Source organism: Rhamphochromis sp. 'chilingali' (genome assembly GCF_963969265.1).
Source record: "Rhamphochromis sp. 'chilingali' genome assembly, chromosome: 19".
NCBI lineage: Eukaryota > Metazoa > Chordata > Actinopteri > Cichliformes > Cichlidae > Rhamphochromis > Rhamphochromis sp. 'chilingali'.
In genome coordinates, this window is record NC_137946.1 from 12,091,815 (window position 1) to 12,109,059 (window position 17,245).

General features: G+C 39.2%; 1 protein-coding gene across 1 annotated transcript in view; it reads left to right on the plus strand.

Annotated features, from left to right (window-relative positions):
* The window catches only part of LOC308387049 (unconventional myosin-Ic-like), a 21,600-nt gene extending 13,553 nt beyond the window's left edge, over positions 1–8,047 (plus strand). Inside the window, exons 6-34 of the mRNA XM_080866924.1 lie at positions 333–531; positions 717–797; positions 924–1,103; positions 1,185–1,283; positions 1,481–1,588; positions 1,685–1,756; positions 1,841–1,960; positions 2,074–2,156; positions 2,301–2,406; positions 2,499–2,579; positions 2,667–2,758; positions 2,841–2,935; positions 3,060–3,106; positions 3,248–3,328; positions 3,442–3,547; positions 4,109–4,226; positions 4,302–4,415; positions 4,536–4,612; positions 4,849–4,917; positions 5,216–5,300; positions 5,398–5,557; positions 5,671–5,754; positions 5,901–5,994; positions 6,090–6,145; positions 6,229–6,364; positions 7,199–7,269; positions 7,351–7,448; positions 7,522–7,621; positions 7,734–8,047. Coding sequence (XP_080723050.1) covers positions 333–531; positions 717–797; positions 924–1,103; positions 1,185–1,283; positions 1,481–1,588; positions 1,685–1,756; positions 1,841–1,960; positions 2,074–2,156; positions 2,301–2,406; positions 2,499–2,579; positions 2,667–2,758; positions 2,841–2,935; positions 3,060–3,106; positions 3,248–3,328; positions 3,442–3,547; positions 4,109–4,226; positions 4,302–4,415; positions 4,536–4,612; positions 4,849–4,917; positions 5,216–5,300; positions 5,398–5,557; positions 5,671–5,754; positions 5,901–5,994; positions 6,090–6,145; positions 6,229–6,364; positions 7,199–7,269; positions 7,351–7,448; positions 7,522–7,621; positions 7,734–7,760 — 2,839 coding nt within the window. The 3' untranslated portion in view covers positions 7,761–8,047. The remainder of the gene's footprint in view (positions 1–332; positions 532–716; positions 798–923; positions 1,104–1,184; positions 1,284–1,480; positions 1,589–1,684; positions 1,757–1,840; positions 1,961–2,073; positions 2,157–2,300; positions 2,407–2,498; positions 2,580–2,666; positions 2,759–2,840; positions 2,936–3,059; positions 3,107–3,247; positions 3,329–3,441; positions 3,548–4,108; positions 4,227–4,301; positions 4,416–4,535; positions 4,613–4,848; positions 4,918–5,215; positions 5,301–5,397; positions 5,558–5,670; positions 5,755–5,900; positions 5,995–6,089; positions 6,146–6,228; positions 6,365–7,198; positions 7,270–7,350; positions 7,449–7,521; positions 7,622–7,733) is intronic.
* The last annotated feature ends 9,198 nt before the right edge of the window (positions 8,048–17,245 follow it).

Here is a 17,245-nt window from a genome sequence, read left to right on the forward strand (position 1 = left end):
TCTCATCTTGCTATTTAAATTATTTTAGCTCCCTACAGCTGCAGCAACCCTTACAAGCTGCTTGGAAACCCACCCTAGCTACTTATAATCATAGTAGTAATCTTACTGCTCTCCCTACCTTAAGCTTTCCACATATGCACACATATGGTCAGGGAGGTCCCATAACAGATCCCTACTACCAAATACAAATTACTGCAGATGGAACAACAACCTCTCTGTATTTGCTTTGGGTTTTCTGGATCTACGCTGATTTTTGTGTGACTTTATTCCACTGCTGTGTTTTACCTGCATGTTGATCTGTAGCTGAACCTGCATTTTTGTTTTTTCCTCAGCTATGCCTTGTCAGACAACACTTACCGGGCCATGCGGACCGAGAGAAAAGACCAGTGTATACTCATATCAGGCGAAAGTGGAGCAGGTAAAACAGAGGCCTCCAAGAAGATCCTCCTCTACTACGCTGTCACCTGCCCCACTAATGATCACATGGCAGCACTTGGTGACCGCCTGCTACAGTCAAACCCTGTCCTGGAGGTATTTAAAAATTAGGCTTTTCAAGCTGATTAGCCTGTATTTGCAGTGCATGATATTATCTGACTTATCTGTTATTTTTATATGGGATTTTTGTGGGATTTTATGTTGCATTCTTTCTTTTAATTTCACTTCCTCTCTCTAATTTCCTGTGTTTTTTTTGTTTTTGTTTTTGTTTTTTTACAAAGGCATTTGGCAATGCAAAAACACTAAGGAATGACAACTCCAGCCGCTTTGGGAAATACATGGATGTTCAGTTTGACTTTAGGGTAAACGCTAAAACTGATATATTGGATAACATCGTATCAGTCATCATAGCATCGAAAAGCAACAACTCTAGAAGAAAACTTTAATAGTTGCTCTCAGCTCTCATCTTTTTGTGTAACCTCTTCAAGGGGGCACCGGTGGGTGGTCACATCTTAAACTACCTGCTGGAGAAATCTCGTGTAGTACATCAGAACCACGGCGAGAGAAACTTCCACATCTTCTATCAGCTTCTGGATGGAGGAGAAGATGACCAACTCAACACACTGAACCTGGAAAGAAACCCCCAGAACTACCGCTATCTGGTTAAGGTGTGTGTCGCGCAGTTTCAAGAATTACAAATTGTCTGCGCCATTAGTTTTAGCATCGTTTTAAATTGTTTCTTTTTTCAGGGCAACTGTCCCAGAGTCAGCTCCATAAGTGACAAGAATAATTGGAAGGTTGTGATGAAGGCCCTTCCTGTCATTGGCTTCACAGAAGAAGAAGTGCAGGTCAGTAACAGTCAGAGTTTTACCATGTTAAAATCATTTTATATCATTGCAACACTGGAATCCTTAATGAGCTCTTTTCTGACAGTTTTGGTATAAATAATGCTATTCTGAACACTACATCATCATCGACGCATTTGAAAAGCAAATTGTTCATCTGTGAGGTTGTTGCCAGCTGTTCTTTCTGTCTCCCGCGTCAGAAATTGCTGAATATCATCGCCAGTGTTCTCCATCTGGGAAACACGCAGTTTGGGGAAGGGGAGGAAGGTGAAACCTATATCACCACTGAGATTTCTAATCTTGCAAGGGTCAGTACAATCCCGCTAGTATTGACAGATGTTTAAATATGCTTAGAAATCTTACAAAACAGCCTGACTGAGAGCAGATGTGTTGTTGTTCTCCAGCTGCTGGGTGTCGATGGCTCAGCCCTTAGGGAGGCACTCACTCACAAGAAGCTCACAGCCAAGGGAGAGGAGGTCATCATCTTTTCATCATCACTCCTCAGGTTTTCAGTTGTTCGATGCACATGTTTTTACTGGGCTGTTTTTATGTTTATGCAGATGATCACCCCGCTAAATTTTGAGCAAGCGGAGGCTGCCCGTGACGCCTTAGCCAAGGCTGTGTATGGCCGGACCTTCACGTGGCTGGTGGAGAAGATCAACCAGTCGCTGGCTCTTAAGGTGCAGCACTCATAACAACTTAAAGATAACAAGAGAAATTCCTCCATCTTATTGTGAGGCCGTTGTTGTCTTCTATCTCTGTCTGAATGATGTGCACTGTATATGCTGTGCAGGATGAAATCTACCACAGCAGCAAAGGTTCCTCAGTTATAGGGCTTCTAGACATCTATGGCTTTGAGGTCTTGCAGCACAACAGGTATGGATTATATTCTTTTCCTCTTCACCGTCATCTGCTTCTTAGCGCAGTTCGTCAACCGGTTTCGCTGTCAAAAGTAGCCTTCAGTGTCCCTGCAATGTGTGGTAGTTTTGTTCCGTTTTAAAAGAAGTTTCCCGCCTGCAGTTTTGAGCAGTTCTGCATCAACTACTGCAATGAGAAGCTCCAGCAGCTGTTTATAGAGCTGACCCTCAGATCTGAGCAGGAAGAATATGAGACGGAAGGAATTGCAGTGAGTACAGCTGCTAATTGCGTAGTCAGTGTGAAACAACTATTGATATCGAATTTCGATGCTAAAACTACATTCTTTCCTTTCACATGCAGTGGGAAACTGTGCAATACTTTGACAACAAGATCATTTGTGACCTGATAGAAGAGAAGCACAAAGGCATCATCTCCATTCTGGTGCGTAAAACAGCGTTGAGTTTGTATCTTTGATTATTTATTTCTCTTTCCCTTTTTGAGAAATTAAATAGCGTGAATAACTTACAGGACGAGGAGTGCCTAAGGCCCGGAGAAACTTGTGATGTCTCCTTTTTAGAGAAATTGGAGGACACAGTGGGCGGCCATCCCCATTTTGTCACGTAAGCATCATCTTATATCAAAGACTTGTACTTGTACTGTACAATATATGTGAGTAAATCTATATGTGTGTGTTTATTTCAGGCACAAGTTGGCAAATGGAAAGACTCGCAGGGTGATGAGCAGGGAGGAGTTCAGACTGCTGCATTATGCCGGAGAGGTCAACTACAATGTCAATGGTAAACTGTTAAGGCTGGATCAATAGCGTATTCATACTTACATTTCCTGTTATGAGACAACACATAGAGAGGATGATTCACAAGCAGCTTATTCCTCAATCACCGTGTTTTTGCTTCCATTCAGGTTTCCTCGACAAGAACAATGACTTGCTGAACAGGAACCTGAAAGAGGTGAGGATAGTGAAAAGGGACAAGGTAGAGCCTCACCGCAACCTTTGAAAACCACTCTGTCTCCTGCCATTGCTTGAGTGAAGAGGAAGAGGGGGGACATCTAATGTTGACTTGTGGTTTTGTGGTTTGGTCTCTGTTCAGGTCATGTGCCAGTCAGACAACCAGATCCTAAGTCACTGCTTCCGCAGAGAGGAAGTCATAGACCAGAAACGCCCAGAGATGGTAACAAATCAGTCACACTCTCTATGTTGATCATTTGTAGGCATGATTTAAAAAAACAGAAAATACACTCTGAGAATTTCACATCATTTAATTTTCTTTTGTTGATCATTTAGGCTGCCACTCAGTTCAAAAACAGCCTGATGAAACTTACAGAAATCCTCAGGTCTAAAGAGCCATCCTACGTGCGCTGTATCAAACCAAATGACGCCAAGCAGCCAGGTACATGTTTCACATCCTGTCATATTAATTGGGATATATAAGCGTTTTTATTTGGGAGGGTCCGGGTCTCAAATAAAGGCTTTATTAGAAGATCCTAAATACAGATCAAGAAAAACAATGTAAAGGTTACTCGTCTAATACTGGCTGCTGTGTTCTCAGTTTTGTCACACGGCAGTGAACTAGAAATGATGTTTAGTTGGTGATTCATAAACTAATTATGTTTGACCTAATTCTTTTCTTACGTTTCCCGTTCTCAATCAAAACCTCTCAGAAAAGGAAATACCTTCTTAAACACTCTAATAGTAAAGGTGGAAGATGTGTTTTGTTTGATTCAACAACAAACTAGCATGTGATTACAGAAGGTTATAAGTTAATCTAACAAAAGGAATTTTGATTTAGTCGCAACTTTTTTAATAAAAATGTCCTTTTTATTTCAAATAAATAAAACCCCCAGCTTCTTAATGTATGTAATGAAGCTTATCCTGCTGTGTGGATTGCGTTTCATATCATTGGCCAGAAATATTTCTTTGTTACTAATAAATACGGTTTCTGTCCCTGCAGGAAGGTTTGATGAAGTTCTGGTTCGACATCAGGTGAAGTACCTGGGCCTGATGGAAAACCTGAGGGTCAGGAGAGCTGGCTTTGCATATCGTCGGCGCTTTGAAGCCTTCCTGCAGCGGTAGTTCACAGTTGCAGTGGCTGTTTACTTTATGTTCATTCTTCTTTTATTGTAACCGTTCATAAATGCTCTTAGGTATAAGCCCCTGTGTCCTGAGACGTGGCCCAACTGGCATGGCAGACTCGCAGATGGAGTTTTGACACTGGTTAAGCACCTGGGATACAAAGATGAAGAGTACAAACTGGGGAGGTAACTTGTTTAATGTTGTATGCAAGGCATTTAATCACACTTCATTGCAATAAGTGTCCATTGAAAGGCACACTGATTTTGTGTTGATCACAATTTTTTTTTTTTGGCTGCTTTCTGCAGATCAAAAATCTTCATCCGTTTTCCAAAAACTCTTTTCAATACTGAAGATGCTCTAGAAGCGAAAAAGCCAGAGATAGGTAAGCAGCAATAGCAAGGATTATCAAACTGAGGGCGTCACAACTGAAATAAAATATAAGGTAGTGATGCAAATATTCATGAAACACACTTCTAATGAGTTTAGAGTGTCAAAGATGTGAAGCTTCAGCTTTTTGGGAGGTTTTAGTGAAACAGCTCCTGACTTTAATCATCAAAATGAACACATTTTAAACACAATCATAAGGTACGCAGTAAAACTATATTCCTCATGTTTCAGCACTGACCCTGCAGACATCATGGAGAGGCTACAGAGAGAGGGCCAAGTACCAACGCATCAGACGTGCAGGTCAGACCACCTCCAGCTGTTGGCGCTCTCATACTTTGCCACCTTTCTCCTTAAAGAATAGCCCCTAAAATGAGAATATACAAGTGTTTAATGTGTTTGTATAGTATTGTTACATTGGCCCTACCTGCTTGGTACAAATGCATAAATCTGCAATACAGCTTTGTTTCATTTCCCCAGCATTCCTTTGTGGGTCTAAACTGACTTTATATGTCTGCTGCACTAACGTTGGGGTGTTCTCTTTGGCTGAGTATAAGAGCTGTCTTGGTGTTTATACGTGCATGTGTGTATATATATATAGTGATAGTGATCCAGTCGGGGTGGCGAGGGATGAAAGCACGCAGGAGAGCTAAAAGGCGTCGCCAGGCTGCTGACTTAATTCGCAGGTGCTTGAATGAAACTTTTTTTTGGCGTCTAGTTTTTGGTGCTGTGTTTTGCAAAATATAATAATTTCCATCATGATTTTTGCATTTTTTTCCCCAGGTTCATTAAAGGCTTCATCTACCGTCATGGGGAATACGGTCCTGAGAATGACTATTTCCTGGATCACGTTCGTTACTCTTTCTTGAAAAATCTACGCAAAAACCTGCCCAAGAGTGTTTTGGACAAATCCTGGCCGACACCTCCTCCGTCTCTCGATGAGGTGCAAAAACCCCACATTCAAATTGAGTCCCCCCGCTGTCTAAGATCATTGCACACAGATAATATGATATTTGAATAGATAGTCTGCATTGTTAATTCTTTGGTCTCCTACAGGCATCGGAGCACCTGCAGAGGCTGCACATGCGGAACATGGTCACAAAGTATTGCTGGAGAGTCCAGCCCGAATGGAAGAAGCAGGTACACTGATAACAGAAGATGGTCTACCTGTTATCTTGTTGTTGTATTTTCCTGCAAGATGGTCAGATTGCAGCTGACTGGCTTTCATTTAGTTGTTTTGTTTTAATCTTTATTTAAATCTCACTTGATTTTTGTTTGTCCTCTAGATGATGCAGAAGGTTGTAGCCAGTGAGATCTTCAAGGATCAGAAAGACAGCTACCCTCAGAGTGTTGGAAAGCTGTTTTTGGACTCCAGGCTTGGTACACGTTTATGTATTCATTGTCTTTGCACTTGTTATCCACCACCCACTGGCAAGCATAAAAAATTCACAGAGCATTTCTACTGCTTTATACAGAACGTGAGCAAATCAGTCTCAAAGTCGTCCAGACTCTGGGCAATGACAAAGTGCAGGTAGGGGTTTTTTTTTTTTGTTTAAAGCCTGATGGCGATAATAAATGCTGCTTTGGAGTAATGCGTCTCCTTGTCCTTTTCAGTACGGTGTTTCAGTCATAAAGTATGACAAAAGGGGTTTCAAGCCGCGCCCTCGCCAGCTGCTCCTCACTAACACCTTTGCTGTGTTGGTGGACAAGACCAAAATCAAGCAGAGGATCGACTACACAGCTCTGAGAGGTGAAAACCAGCCTTGAGAAGGGGACAGTTTTACAAATGTAGTATATTGAGATAGTTATTGAGATAATGTTCTTGAATTCATCACTTGTAAATGCATATTTTTGTAAGGGAGGAATCTTTACAGTTTTAAATCCTGCTTCTTCTGTTTTTTTAAACGTCCATCTGCGGTCACAAAATCTAAACGGCTTTTTCTGGAAACTTCAGCTCAGTCTCTAGAGACTCTCAAGCAGAAGTTTCCATATCTGGATGATAAAGTGGACTGTGAACTTATCAGCTACTGCTAGCAAACTATATAGGTTCAAGTTCACGCACGTATTCTAATTAGTGCTGTAAAACAATGTAATAAAAACCATCACAAATTCGTGGATGGGCTTTACATGGGAAGTCGTTATGAGTCAGATAATTCTCTGCAGACTTGAATCAACAGAGGGGATGTCTAGCAGGCAGCTGTTGACTACAGCAGCTGCCTCTGCAGGAACACTCGTTACTCATAACGGTCACAGACTTAACTCCGCTGTGCATATGAATCAGCTAAGAATGATTTGCCCCATACAGTTGTTATCATAGGGGAAAACTATCCACAGAGATCAAAACTGTTTTGCACCAGACTGTAAAAGATGTTGTAAAGTTGGGGACTTTTAAGATCGGAGTCTACGGGGAATAACTTGCTTTTGGAGTTAGCCTCAAGTTGCTATTAAAGGTTTCTGGCACTTTTGCAATGGCTTCGTGTTACAGTTCAGGAGGTCACCACAACACTGCTAGGTATTCCATTATGCACATTGTGACTGTTCAGTGTGCGTTTAGTGATTTGTTTTGTGTTTTTTCTTGAAACAGATATCGCTTTGAGCTCTCTCAGTGATGGGATGTGCGTTCTTCACATCACAAGGGAGGACAATAAACAGAAGGTACAGTAGGACACAACAGTCATGCCTGTGTGGAATAAAGCAACCATGCAGCCACTCTAAAGCCCGCTGTCTCTCCCACAGGGGGATCTGCTGCTGCACTGCAGCCACTCGATCGAGCTGGTAACAAAATTAGCCATGATGGCCAACAAGACCAGCAACGTCAACATCAACCCGGGCAGGTAAGATTCAGACTGACTGCTTCTGTGTGGTGGTCACCATCAGTCCATCTTATCATCTGTTCTTGGCACGCAGCATCCAGTTTACTGTGGCCCGAGGCAAGGAAGGAATAATTGATTTTGTGAGGGGCGCAGAGCTGAAAGTGACCAAAGGCAGACGAGGACATTTGCTAGTGGTGAGTCAGCGGCTGCTCTGATATCATGTGGGGAGCCTGCAGACAGGGAGGGGTGTTTTGATACCAAAAACATTTGATAGCTGACTGTGTTCGATCTGATTTCACTCTTCAGACTGCCCCTCAGATCAACGCCACATGAAGACACAGAAAACCAGCTAACTGATCAGTTTGCAGCTTACAGGAGAAAACCACAGAATACAAAACATGCCCGACAGAGTGCTTATTGATTCATATTCTGTACATCTTCATTATAACAAGATTATCTTCAGTGTTGCATTAACTATTGATAACCAAAGATGAAAATTAAGACATGAAGTAGTCGCCATTTCAAATGCTGTAACTCTTTATTGAAAAAAATACAAAATATTTATCAAATATAAAATGTCTTCTGTAAAACACTGTATTACATATTGCAAGAGAATTAAAATAAACCACTTTGAAATAAATAGCATTGTAATAAATATTTCAATAAATAGCAAAATATCTTTGGAAAGTCCACTAGATCGAGGGCGTGGGTGGAAAAACAGGATGTTGGGAAGCGTTCTCGCCGTTCTGAAAGCTCATGTCTAACTTACAGTCAGAGGTCAGACAGAAACTCTGGGAAATACCCAAGAAAGCCCTTAAAATGAGAAGGAATAAAAAGCAGACTCGCAATAATCAGAGCCCCTCGCGAAATGTTAATAAAAACACTTGAATGAAAACTATCACAATCTTTCCAGTTTGATCAAAGTGCTGAGAGTCAGTTCAACTATTTCTTCCTTTTTTCTCTTTGACTTTGTGCGCATGTGTGTGTGTGTGTGTGTTGTCTTTTTTTCAGTTTTGAGTCATGACTGTATTTTCGTAGCCAGTAAAAGAAAGTCTCTTGCCAGCTTGGTGAGGTAAAGGTCCAGATCCCTCAGGATGATGTAACCTTCCACTCGGCTGTCCCATACTGTCCTGGACCTGCTTGCTGGGTTCAGGCGTGTTTGTGCCAAAGCAGCTGCTGGCCTTTTCCAAGAGCTTCTCAAAGAGCTCATCTAGAGGAGAAAGCAAAACAAATCTTATATCAGACCATTTTTGATGTCACTTCCTCCACAGGGAAGGGGGATGATGAAATGTGGGTGGATTTCAGTAAAAAGACTGTTGATACCTGAGTGCTAACTTGGCTAATCAGGTCCCGCAAGTCCAGCTGAATGTGTCTGATGTTCTGAGTTAGAGTTGTCCGAGCATCCTGCACCATCTTCTGATCTTTCTCCTCGTTCTCCAGCTGTATTCTCTTCCACTCCAGCATATTCCAGTAGGTTTTCATGTCCCAGAAAGCGGCATGCAGTCGTTCCCACTCCTGAACGCACAAGTGACAAGCACATGATTACATAATGAAGCGTTGCACAACCCCATCTGTGCTTGAAGTTTCAAAAAGGGGAATTCCATGCAAATTTTTACAAGCATTTTTATTCTGTAAAAGCAAACCTTCTGACAGAGTCATCAGGTTTCTTTCTTTTTTTTTGTTTGTTTTTTTGTTCTCCTCATAATGGAAAAGGTCAAAACAAGAAATTCTCAGAATAACACCAAAAGTTAATCAGAGAATGATTTTCTATGAAAGTGTTTTGAAACACAGAGGGACTTACTAACCGTCAGATTAATCCACCGATAGAATTCTGTGGAAAGTGAGGGCAGGTCCTTCAAGTGTCGGCTTCTGTCCTCAAACTGCCCGTTTCCCAGCTGCTGCTCCTTCTATAAATATTACACAAAACAATAACTTATAAGTTTAAGCTGAGAAAAAAAAAAACAACTAGTGTCAGACCATGGAGTAGAACTAAATTTAGTACTTACATATTTCCCTAGCAGCTGTTGCACACGAGTTCGAGTGGACCTTGTGTGCTTGAAGCAATTAAGATACAGGGAATTAGTCTGAGCAACTGGTAATGAGGCGGATTGCTCCATGCAGTCCAGTATACAAAAGAGGAGGAAGAGGGCTTTCCAAACAGCCATCTGAAACATCGGAGACAAGACCAGAGTTATAGGTTAGAAATCATCTGCGACCACGTGCGCCTTCATGGGATAAACTAATGAACGAACAGTTTGTGCAGCTGCTTAAACTCCCAACGATTAAGTAAAATAAGCTGACTTGGACTTCCTGTAAAATTGCTATGTATAGAAAGTAACACTTCTGAAGAAAATGAATATGGCAGATGGGAAATTTAACAACATTTCTCTAAGAAATTCCACGCCTCATCTGTCATCCCCTGCCACATGACATCCATATGCTTTCTTTCTTAAATTCCAATAAATGGTTAAACTGTGAAAAGGAAGCTCTTTTTTTCTATGTCCTCTTCTTTTTCAGCCTTGCACCTAAAAGTGTCTGTGCAAAGACCTGAAGTCAAATCTCTTGAGTACAGATAAAACTGACTTCAGCAGGTGGTTGCCACTGCAGGAATCATGTAATTAGAAGCGTTGTATGTCTTGTCCCTTTCAGGTTTCCTGACTCAGTTGTAATTAATCAGCAGAAAAAAGAAACAAAAATCTTCCTTTTTTAAAAAAAAGTTTCTTCTTTTTGTTGTTACATATGCTCTCGATGCAAAACAGTCTTCATGCTGAGTCAGTCAATCACTTATTAACTGGAAGGATAACAGTTCCCTGATCTCCCAGTTCAATGTACATTAAGACAGCACAGTCATTAAGCAAACATAAACACACTGTATATATATATATACATACACACACACACACACACACACACACACACACACACACATATATATATATATATATATATATATATATGTGTGTGTGTGTGTGTGTGTGTGTGTGTGTGTGTGTGTGTGTGTGTGTGTGTGTATGTATGTATATATATATACACAGACACACACACACATATCAATATCTATATATATACATATATAGATATTGATATTGATATCTATCAGAAAAACACAAACACCCTCAGACTCTTGTAAACTAGTGTAACATGGGCTTACCTCGGAGGAGTAGTGAGTAGTGGTGTAGTGCCACTCGCAGCAAGATAATTTCATGCTTTACTGGCACTCACAAACACTATATATTCTCATGTTCTTGCTTTCGGTTTCACACGGTGTCTGGACTTTTTTTTTTTTTTTTCCTCTCTCTGCCGTCTCGCTCTCTCTCTCACTAAGCATCTTGTGGTGACTGTATGATTCAGAAAAAGTCATTCACTGTGAAACTAAAATAGGACTGCCGTCTTTATTTTTTGCTATCCCCCCCCACACACACCCCCCCCCCCCCCACACACACACACACACTTGTAATCATCATGCTTGTAAACTGCTTTTCTTTTGTGTCTTTCTATTTCTATACTCTATACTCACAAATCTGTCCATTTTTAGGTCATTTAAACATGGACGAATTGATAAGACAGAAAAGAAAAGGAAGCATGAGAATAAGCATCTACTTTTAAAAAAATCATCTGTTTGAGCTGTAACTGCCACTCTGGCAAGTTGACCGCAATGCTCAGTGTTTAGTTTACACAATAAATAAAAACATAACTTTCTTAATTCCTGAAATGTCCAGTAATTTACTGGGGAAAGGTGGAAAAACACTTCATCAACATCAAACACTTTTTGACTGTGCATCTTTAGGGAATATTTCAGTCTCATGATGTGGACAAGTTACAACAAGCAGTTTCACTGAATGTCAGGGAAACAAGATGGAAAAAAAGACCAATTTTAAAAAAAACACCCATGATGTCATCAATTGCATCACTTGAAAGCTATACACAGATTATAATTAAAGACTTCTGGATCTTTTTTTCGTTTTACATATATATAATGAAAAAAAGATCCAGAATTCTTTAATAGTAATATATATGTATTTATATATATCTTTGAATGATGTTATCCTAAATCCTTTTGAGTCCTTCTTCTTGTATCCTCCTTAAAGGTACCTGTTTTGATATCAGCATTCCCTTATAAGAATAAAAAAAAAACACAGTTTAAATAAATAAAATTAAATAATTAGGAATTCATGATATTTTACTGAAATTTGTGCTGCCTGGTTTGAGGTATTTTGCAGCTTTCAGGTAGGTTCAGGTCTCTTCAAGTAAAAATCAAAATCATTCAAGTTCTATTCCAGAAAATTGCTTAACTGTAAAGGGGTTGATAATGATTTTGAGGTAAATTCCCAACCAGACATGAATTCAGTGCCTTCAGTACTGGAAGTCACCTGAGATTAAAAGAAAAGAAAGCCGGAGCAGTAATCTGTTATCATGTTGAAATTTGATCCGTCGTTATTGGACCAAATATAGTTTTGCACGGTACGATGCCATGGAAAGTGCATCTGATTGTTTTTTGTTTGTGTTTTTTAGTGCGGAAAATACATGCCTGCTGAATTTTTACATTTGACGCAACTTAAATCAATTTCTGACTGTTTGGTACAAATCACAGCATTTTTTTAAATCACAGATTTAAATAATTCTCACATGATTATTATTTTGGTTTATTTTTGTGCAGAATTCATTGACTATATAAAAACATGTTCCTAGAGTCATTTCACAGTAACCCAGTGTGCCAGTTGAAACTGTGTAAGACAAACTTCAACAGGTAATGCTACATGAGACCCATCACAATATATTTAGTTCATGTGTAAATAATGTTCTACATAAATATTACATTTAGTTTTTTAATATTAGATTTTAATGAGTTAGCTTAGACCTGTTTTTCATTTGTCTTGCTGCCTAATTTCCTAACTTCAGCCAGTAAATTTCAGTACAGAAGCAAGTTTTATCTTGTGACAGAGCAATGTGTCTTCTCTAACAGTTTACCTTTGCTTTTGTGTTGTTTTACTCTGTGTAAAATTGATCTTTCAGACAGTGGAGGAAACTCAAATGGGCAGCTTTACTAACAACCAAGCTTAAGCTAAATAAAATGCATTTTCAGAACAACTCTGAAGAGGAACATAAAGATATTCTGTAAGATCTTAAATTAGGTTTGGGTATTCACACAGTGTTTTTTAGACAAATTTCCAGAGTCGGTATGTTTTTGTGAAATTTCTGATATGCATTTGGTTTCAAACTATGAAAAATTCTTATCCCTAGAAATTTTATTGACAGGAGGTTTCACCCTACCTCTTTGTTGTGTGACAGTTTCACTTTGGCATTTAAGTTATGGTTTCAGTGAATTCGCTTGTTGAAGCCACAGGTTGTTTTTATCTAGACAGTCATAATAATTCTGTTTTTGGTCTGTGCTTTTTTACTAGCTGCTGGTTATTAATCTGTTATTAACTTGCTGTAACCAAATGTGACTGGCTTTCTCCTGTGCGGCCTTTTTAGACTCCACTGATGACGCTTCTAGCACAAGTACAGGACTGTGTTTCTCACCTGTCTGACAGAGTTCATAGAAACAACTGGGACACTTTGTTGGCAGAAAGAAGAACAAGAGCCAGCTGCACACTTTGTAGTCTTGAAAACAACACGTTTCTGACCTGACTTTTACAGCGATACAGCAGAAACACCCCAGGATTTCTATTTAGCTTGGATTACTTGTATATAACAAAAACGGGGTACGAATGTTTTCGTGGGGTCAGGTTAATTCACTTCTAACGCTCCAGCCTTTCATGCACCTTCATGGTGGGGATTTTGAAATTTGTACTTTGTACTGTGAAATTATGCATTTATACTTGGCTGGTTTTCTTTTTCTGCATCTACTGTTGTTTTTTTTTATAAAGCAAAGATTACAATAAATCAAATTACACATTATGTTTTTTCACTGAGTCTTGTTAAACATACAGTATAAAGATTTAAAATGTTGGTTACTTAGGATTCTTTTAATTTGGAAATGCTAGAGAGACGTCAGGTTATCCTACATTTATTTAAAGTATCTGCTGTTACATAAAAACATTTCACACAGTCAGACTGGATATGCTAAACGTCTATATCAGTGTTGGTTTGTTTAATTCCAGAACAATCTCTAAAGTTTCTTTGAACTGCGCAAACAAATGAGGGCTAGGTAAAACTATTTAACTCTTCACATAGTTATTCTGATTCTGGTTTACAGTTTTTCACTTGTCATTTCGAACTAGGGTACTACTTCCTTGCCCTTAATCTCGGAATTCAGGTGTTTTCAGTCGTATTGCCATGGGTATAAGATGAAGCATTAAGCCATGCAGTCTGCCTTCACAAACATTTGTGAAAGAATAAGTCTTTCTAAAGAATTCACAGAATTTCAGTGTGATACTGTAACAGGATGCCGCTGTTGCAACAAGTCATGTTGTGAAATTTCTTCCCTCAGACATATCCCATGATGTAAGCAGTAAGTGGTAATATTGTGAAGCTGAACTACAGGAACTCAGGCACATAGCAGACCACATAAAGTTAGAGTCACATATAACGAGAGAGGAGTCGCTAAGTGCAAGGCGCGTAGTACAAAAGTCACCAACATTGTGCTAAATGAATAAAAATAAATGAGTTTCAAACCTCATCTGCTATTAACATCAGCACAGTAACTGTGCACTGGGAGCTTCAATGCCATGGAAACCCTTCCTTCTGTGTGACAACTGGGTGGCTCGGTGCTTTTGCCCATGCAGTTTAAGTTGTAAAAACATTAATATTATAACTTTTTATAAGCATTATTTAATTATATAATTCTTTTAAAATCACACAAAGTACTTCATTAGCTTAACATGATAGCATTTTGCAAAGGCTGATAGTTCAGTCAGTGCAGAGACATTGATCTATGAGCTCTGTTTTTAGTTTCTGTAAGTACTCCCTCCAAAGCACATCGGACAAGCTGAAGGCTTTTCAGAATTTTATTAAATCAAAGTAATAATAAAGAAGTATGGTAACAGTGTGCACTGGAAGTAACAAATTTGTGGATTTTTTTTTTCAATATCACCAAACGTGGTAACTTAATTTGTATCCGAATTTAGATGCAGGAAATTAAAGGGGTTTCAGGTCCATTTGTCTTTTAGACACTCTAAAACAAAACAAATTTCCCACGTGTGGGACTAATAAAGGTTATCTTATCTTATCTTATCTTAACTGAGCATAAATGGGTTTCATCCATGTTGCAATGGAAATGTACTTTCAATATTTCCTTTGAGCCTCTAAATGATGGAGAGTATCAACCCAATGCTGTAACCCTGGCCTTTTTATATCAATTGATGTCTTCAAGGTAAGTTAGTGTTAAAGGTTGATGATAGATTTCGGCCTTTTTGCAATATCCTCCTGAGAACCGTGGAAAAAACTGCACCTTTTTGTGATTTCCTTCCTCTCTGGAGCTAATCAAACACACGAGAAATCAATGGAAAGCCCAGGATGTCCTCTATTTCGTACATCAAGACTTAGTAAGGTACCTCAAATGAGTCAAACGATATAGATCAAAAACAAATGTCCATTATAGAAGACATAGGAAATAAGGCTGGTTCTCAGGAGAATATAATGTCACTGTGGTGGAGCGTGGACTGCGGTGCCGTGCGCACGCACGTGCATGGCATCCGCAATCATGCCCACTGTGTTAAAACACGGGGAATAAGGGTTGGGGAAGATGTGTGGAATGTGGTGTGATGGCTCTCAGTAACAACCTCTGGACCCACCGTGTCTCAATCACACCACAGTCACTACATAAAGAGACTATTGAAAATTCATAGGGACATGTACACTGCAAGCTTATAAAACCTACAAGACAATAAAGTGGTCTGATTTTGATGCCGGTCATAAAAATCTTACTTCTCTATGAAAAAGAAAATGCTGAGCTCTTTGTGAACTGTCATGTGGTCAGTGGGGAGGGAAGGGGTGAAGTCGGAAAAGGGCTTCCCTCATTTTCATTACCTGTTTTCGCTTATTTTCTTGAAACAGTAATGTTAAATCCCCCACGTTTTGTACAATTTACTCTCAGCTTATTTGTGTTTCATGCAATTGTGGTTTTGAGCATCCTTTTAGTTTTGCTATGAATTTCTTCCAGTTTTTCAACTTTTTCTATAAACAGCAAACCCAGATTTCGGCTTATTGTAAACACATACAGTCACGAGAAAAAGAAGTCTGTCACAGGACTCTGTTTTGTGAAAACTAAGCACATGAACATGAAGTTTGCAGGCATTTCTTCAGTGCACAGCTATGTTAAGGTCCCACGGCAGCATTTCAATCTGCTTGAGGTCTGGACTTTGACTGGACCACTGCTACACCTAAATTCTTTTCTTCTTCGGTCATTTTGTTAGAAATTTGCTAGTGTGCTTGGGTTCACAGCCTCAAGTTTGACTCTAGAATACTCAGAGGAGTCCTGTAACTGCAAAACAAGCCCAAATCATCACCCCTCAACCACCGTGCTTGACAGTTGCTGCAAGTTCTTTCCACTGGTGCGCTTTGTATTATGGTCAGACATCTGCACATCTGCACCAAGGGACATTGTTCCTCAACTCCTGTGGTTTGTTCAGCCTTTTTCTAATTGTACTGCCATGAACGTTAATATTTAACATTCTAACTGAGGCCTGTAGAGGTGTAGCTCTTGGGTTTTTTGCAGTTTCACCGAGCATTCTGTGGCTTGGGGTGAATTTGGTAGGATGTCCACGCCTGGGATTGTGGCATTGAATGCTCCAACTTCTGCTTTTGCACAGGCACTCACGCTTGCTTGTTTAGATTTAAGACATACTTGTAATTCAGTAACTGGATAAACTTGCTCCATCTGCTTATCAACAGAAATGTGTGTGTAATATGTTGAAAAAGCAGGTGTATAATGCAAAGTATTAACACCAGAGCGAGGATTTGGTGTAGAGGGTTGATTTAAAATAAATATGGATCTGACTAAAGAAGAAGAAAACAAAACTAAGAACTTTCAATTTGAAAATGTTGTTTGTGTGTGTTTGTTTGTTTGTTTGTTTGTGGGTGTGTGTGTCTGAGAGATTGAGAGAGCGAAAGAGAATGGTGCACTGACAGCAAATAATCCACTTGTTTACCATCGGAGTACATGCCTGTATCAATCACTGAAAAATATTTTTACTTAAACATAAAAATGGAAACTTTCAGATCTGCATCACACAAAAAAGACATTGTCAATCATATATATTTCACTTCTGTAATATTCTGAATATTTATAACTGAGCCATTTGTATATATTAAAGCTATTTCTTATATATTGTAAACTTTGTAATATATTGTGTTATTTAATGTATTTCAGTCTATTGCTGTTATTGTCTTAGAGCCACTGTAACCACATAGTTTCCTTTGTGATTAATAAAGTATTCTGATTATGATTATTTTATATTTACTATTTTTAAACACATGTCTTGATCAGTAGAGTCATTTCATGATATCATTTCCCGGCTATTTTAAATTCAGCTTCTATTATTACACATCTGTGAACTATTTCCAAATTACAGTGTCATAAAAACATGATTCGTGGGTATAATTAAGACTTTCTTTGGAAGACCAGTAAAATATAGTCAGGTGTTTATCTGTCTGCAGAGAACTCTAATATATTTTAGTTTTTCTCTGCTGCAGTAAGTGACATAATATTTTGTATTATTAATTTTTTGTTGTTGTTGTTGTTGTTGTTGTTGCTCAGTTTTGCTTTAAGGAGTTCTTGGACCTTGTTGAGATTGTATGTGTTTGTTTTCCAGCCTTCGGGTCTTATTTTGCCCAAGTGCGATCTAGCAGGACAAGATGGGATTCATTCTGGCTTC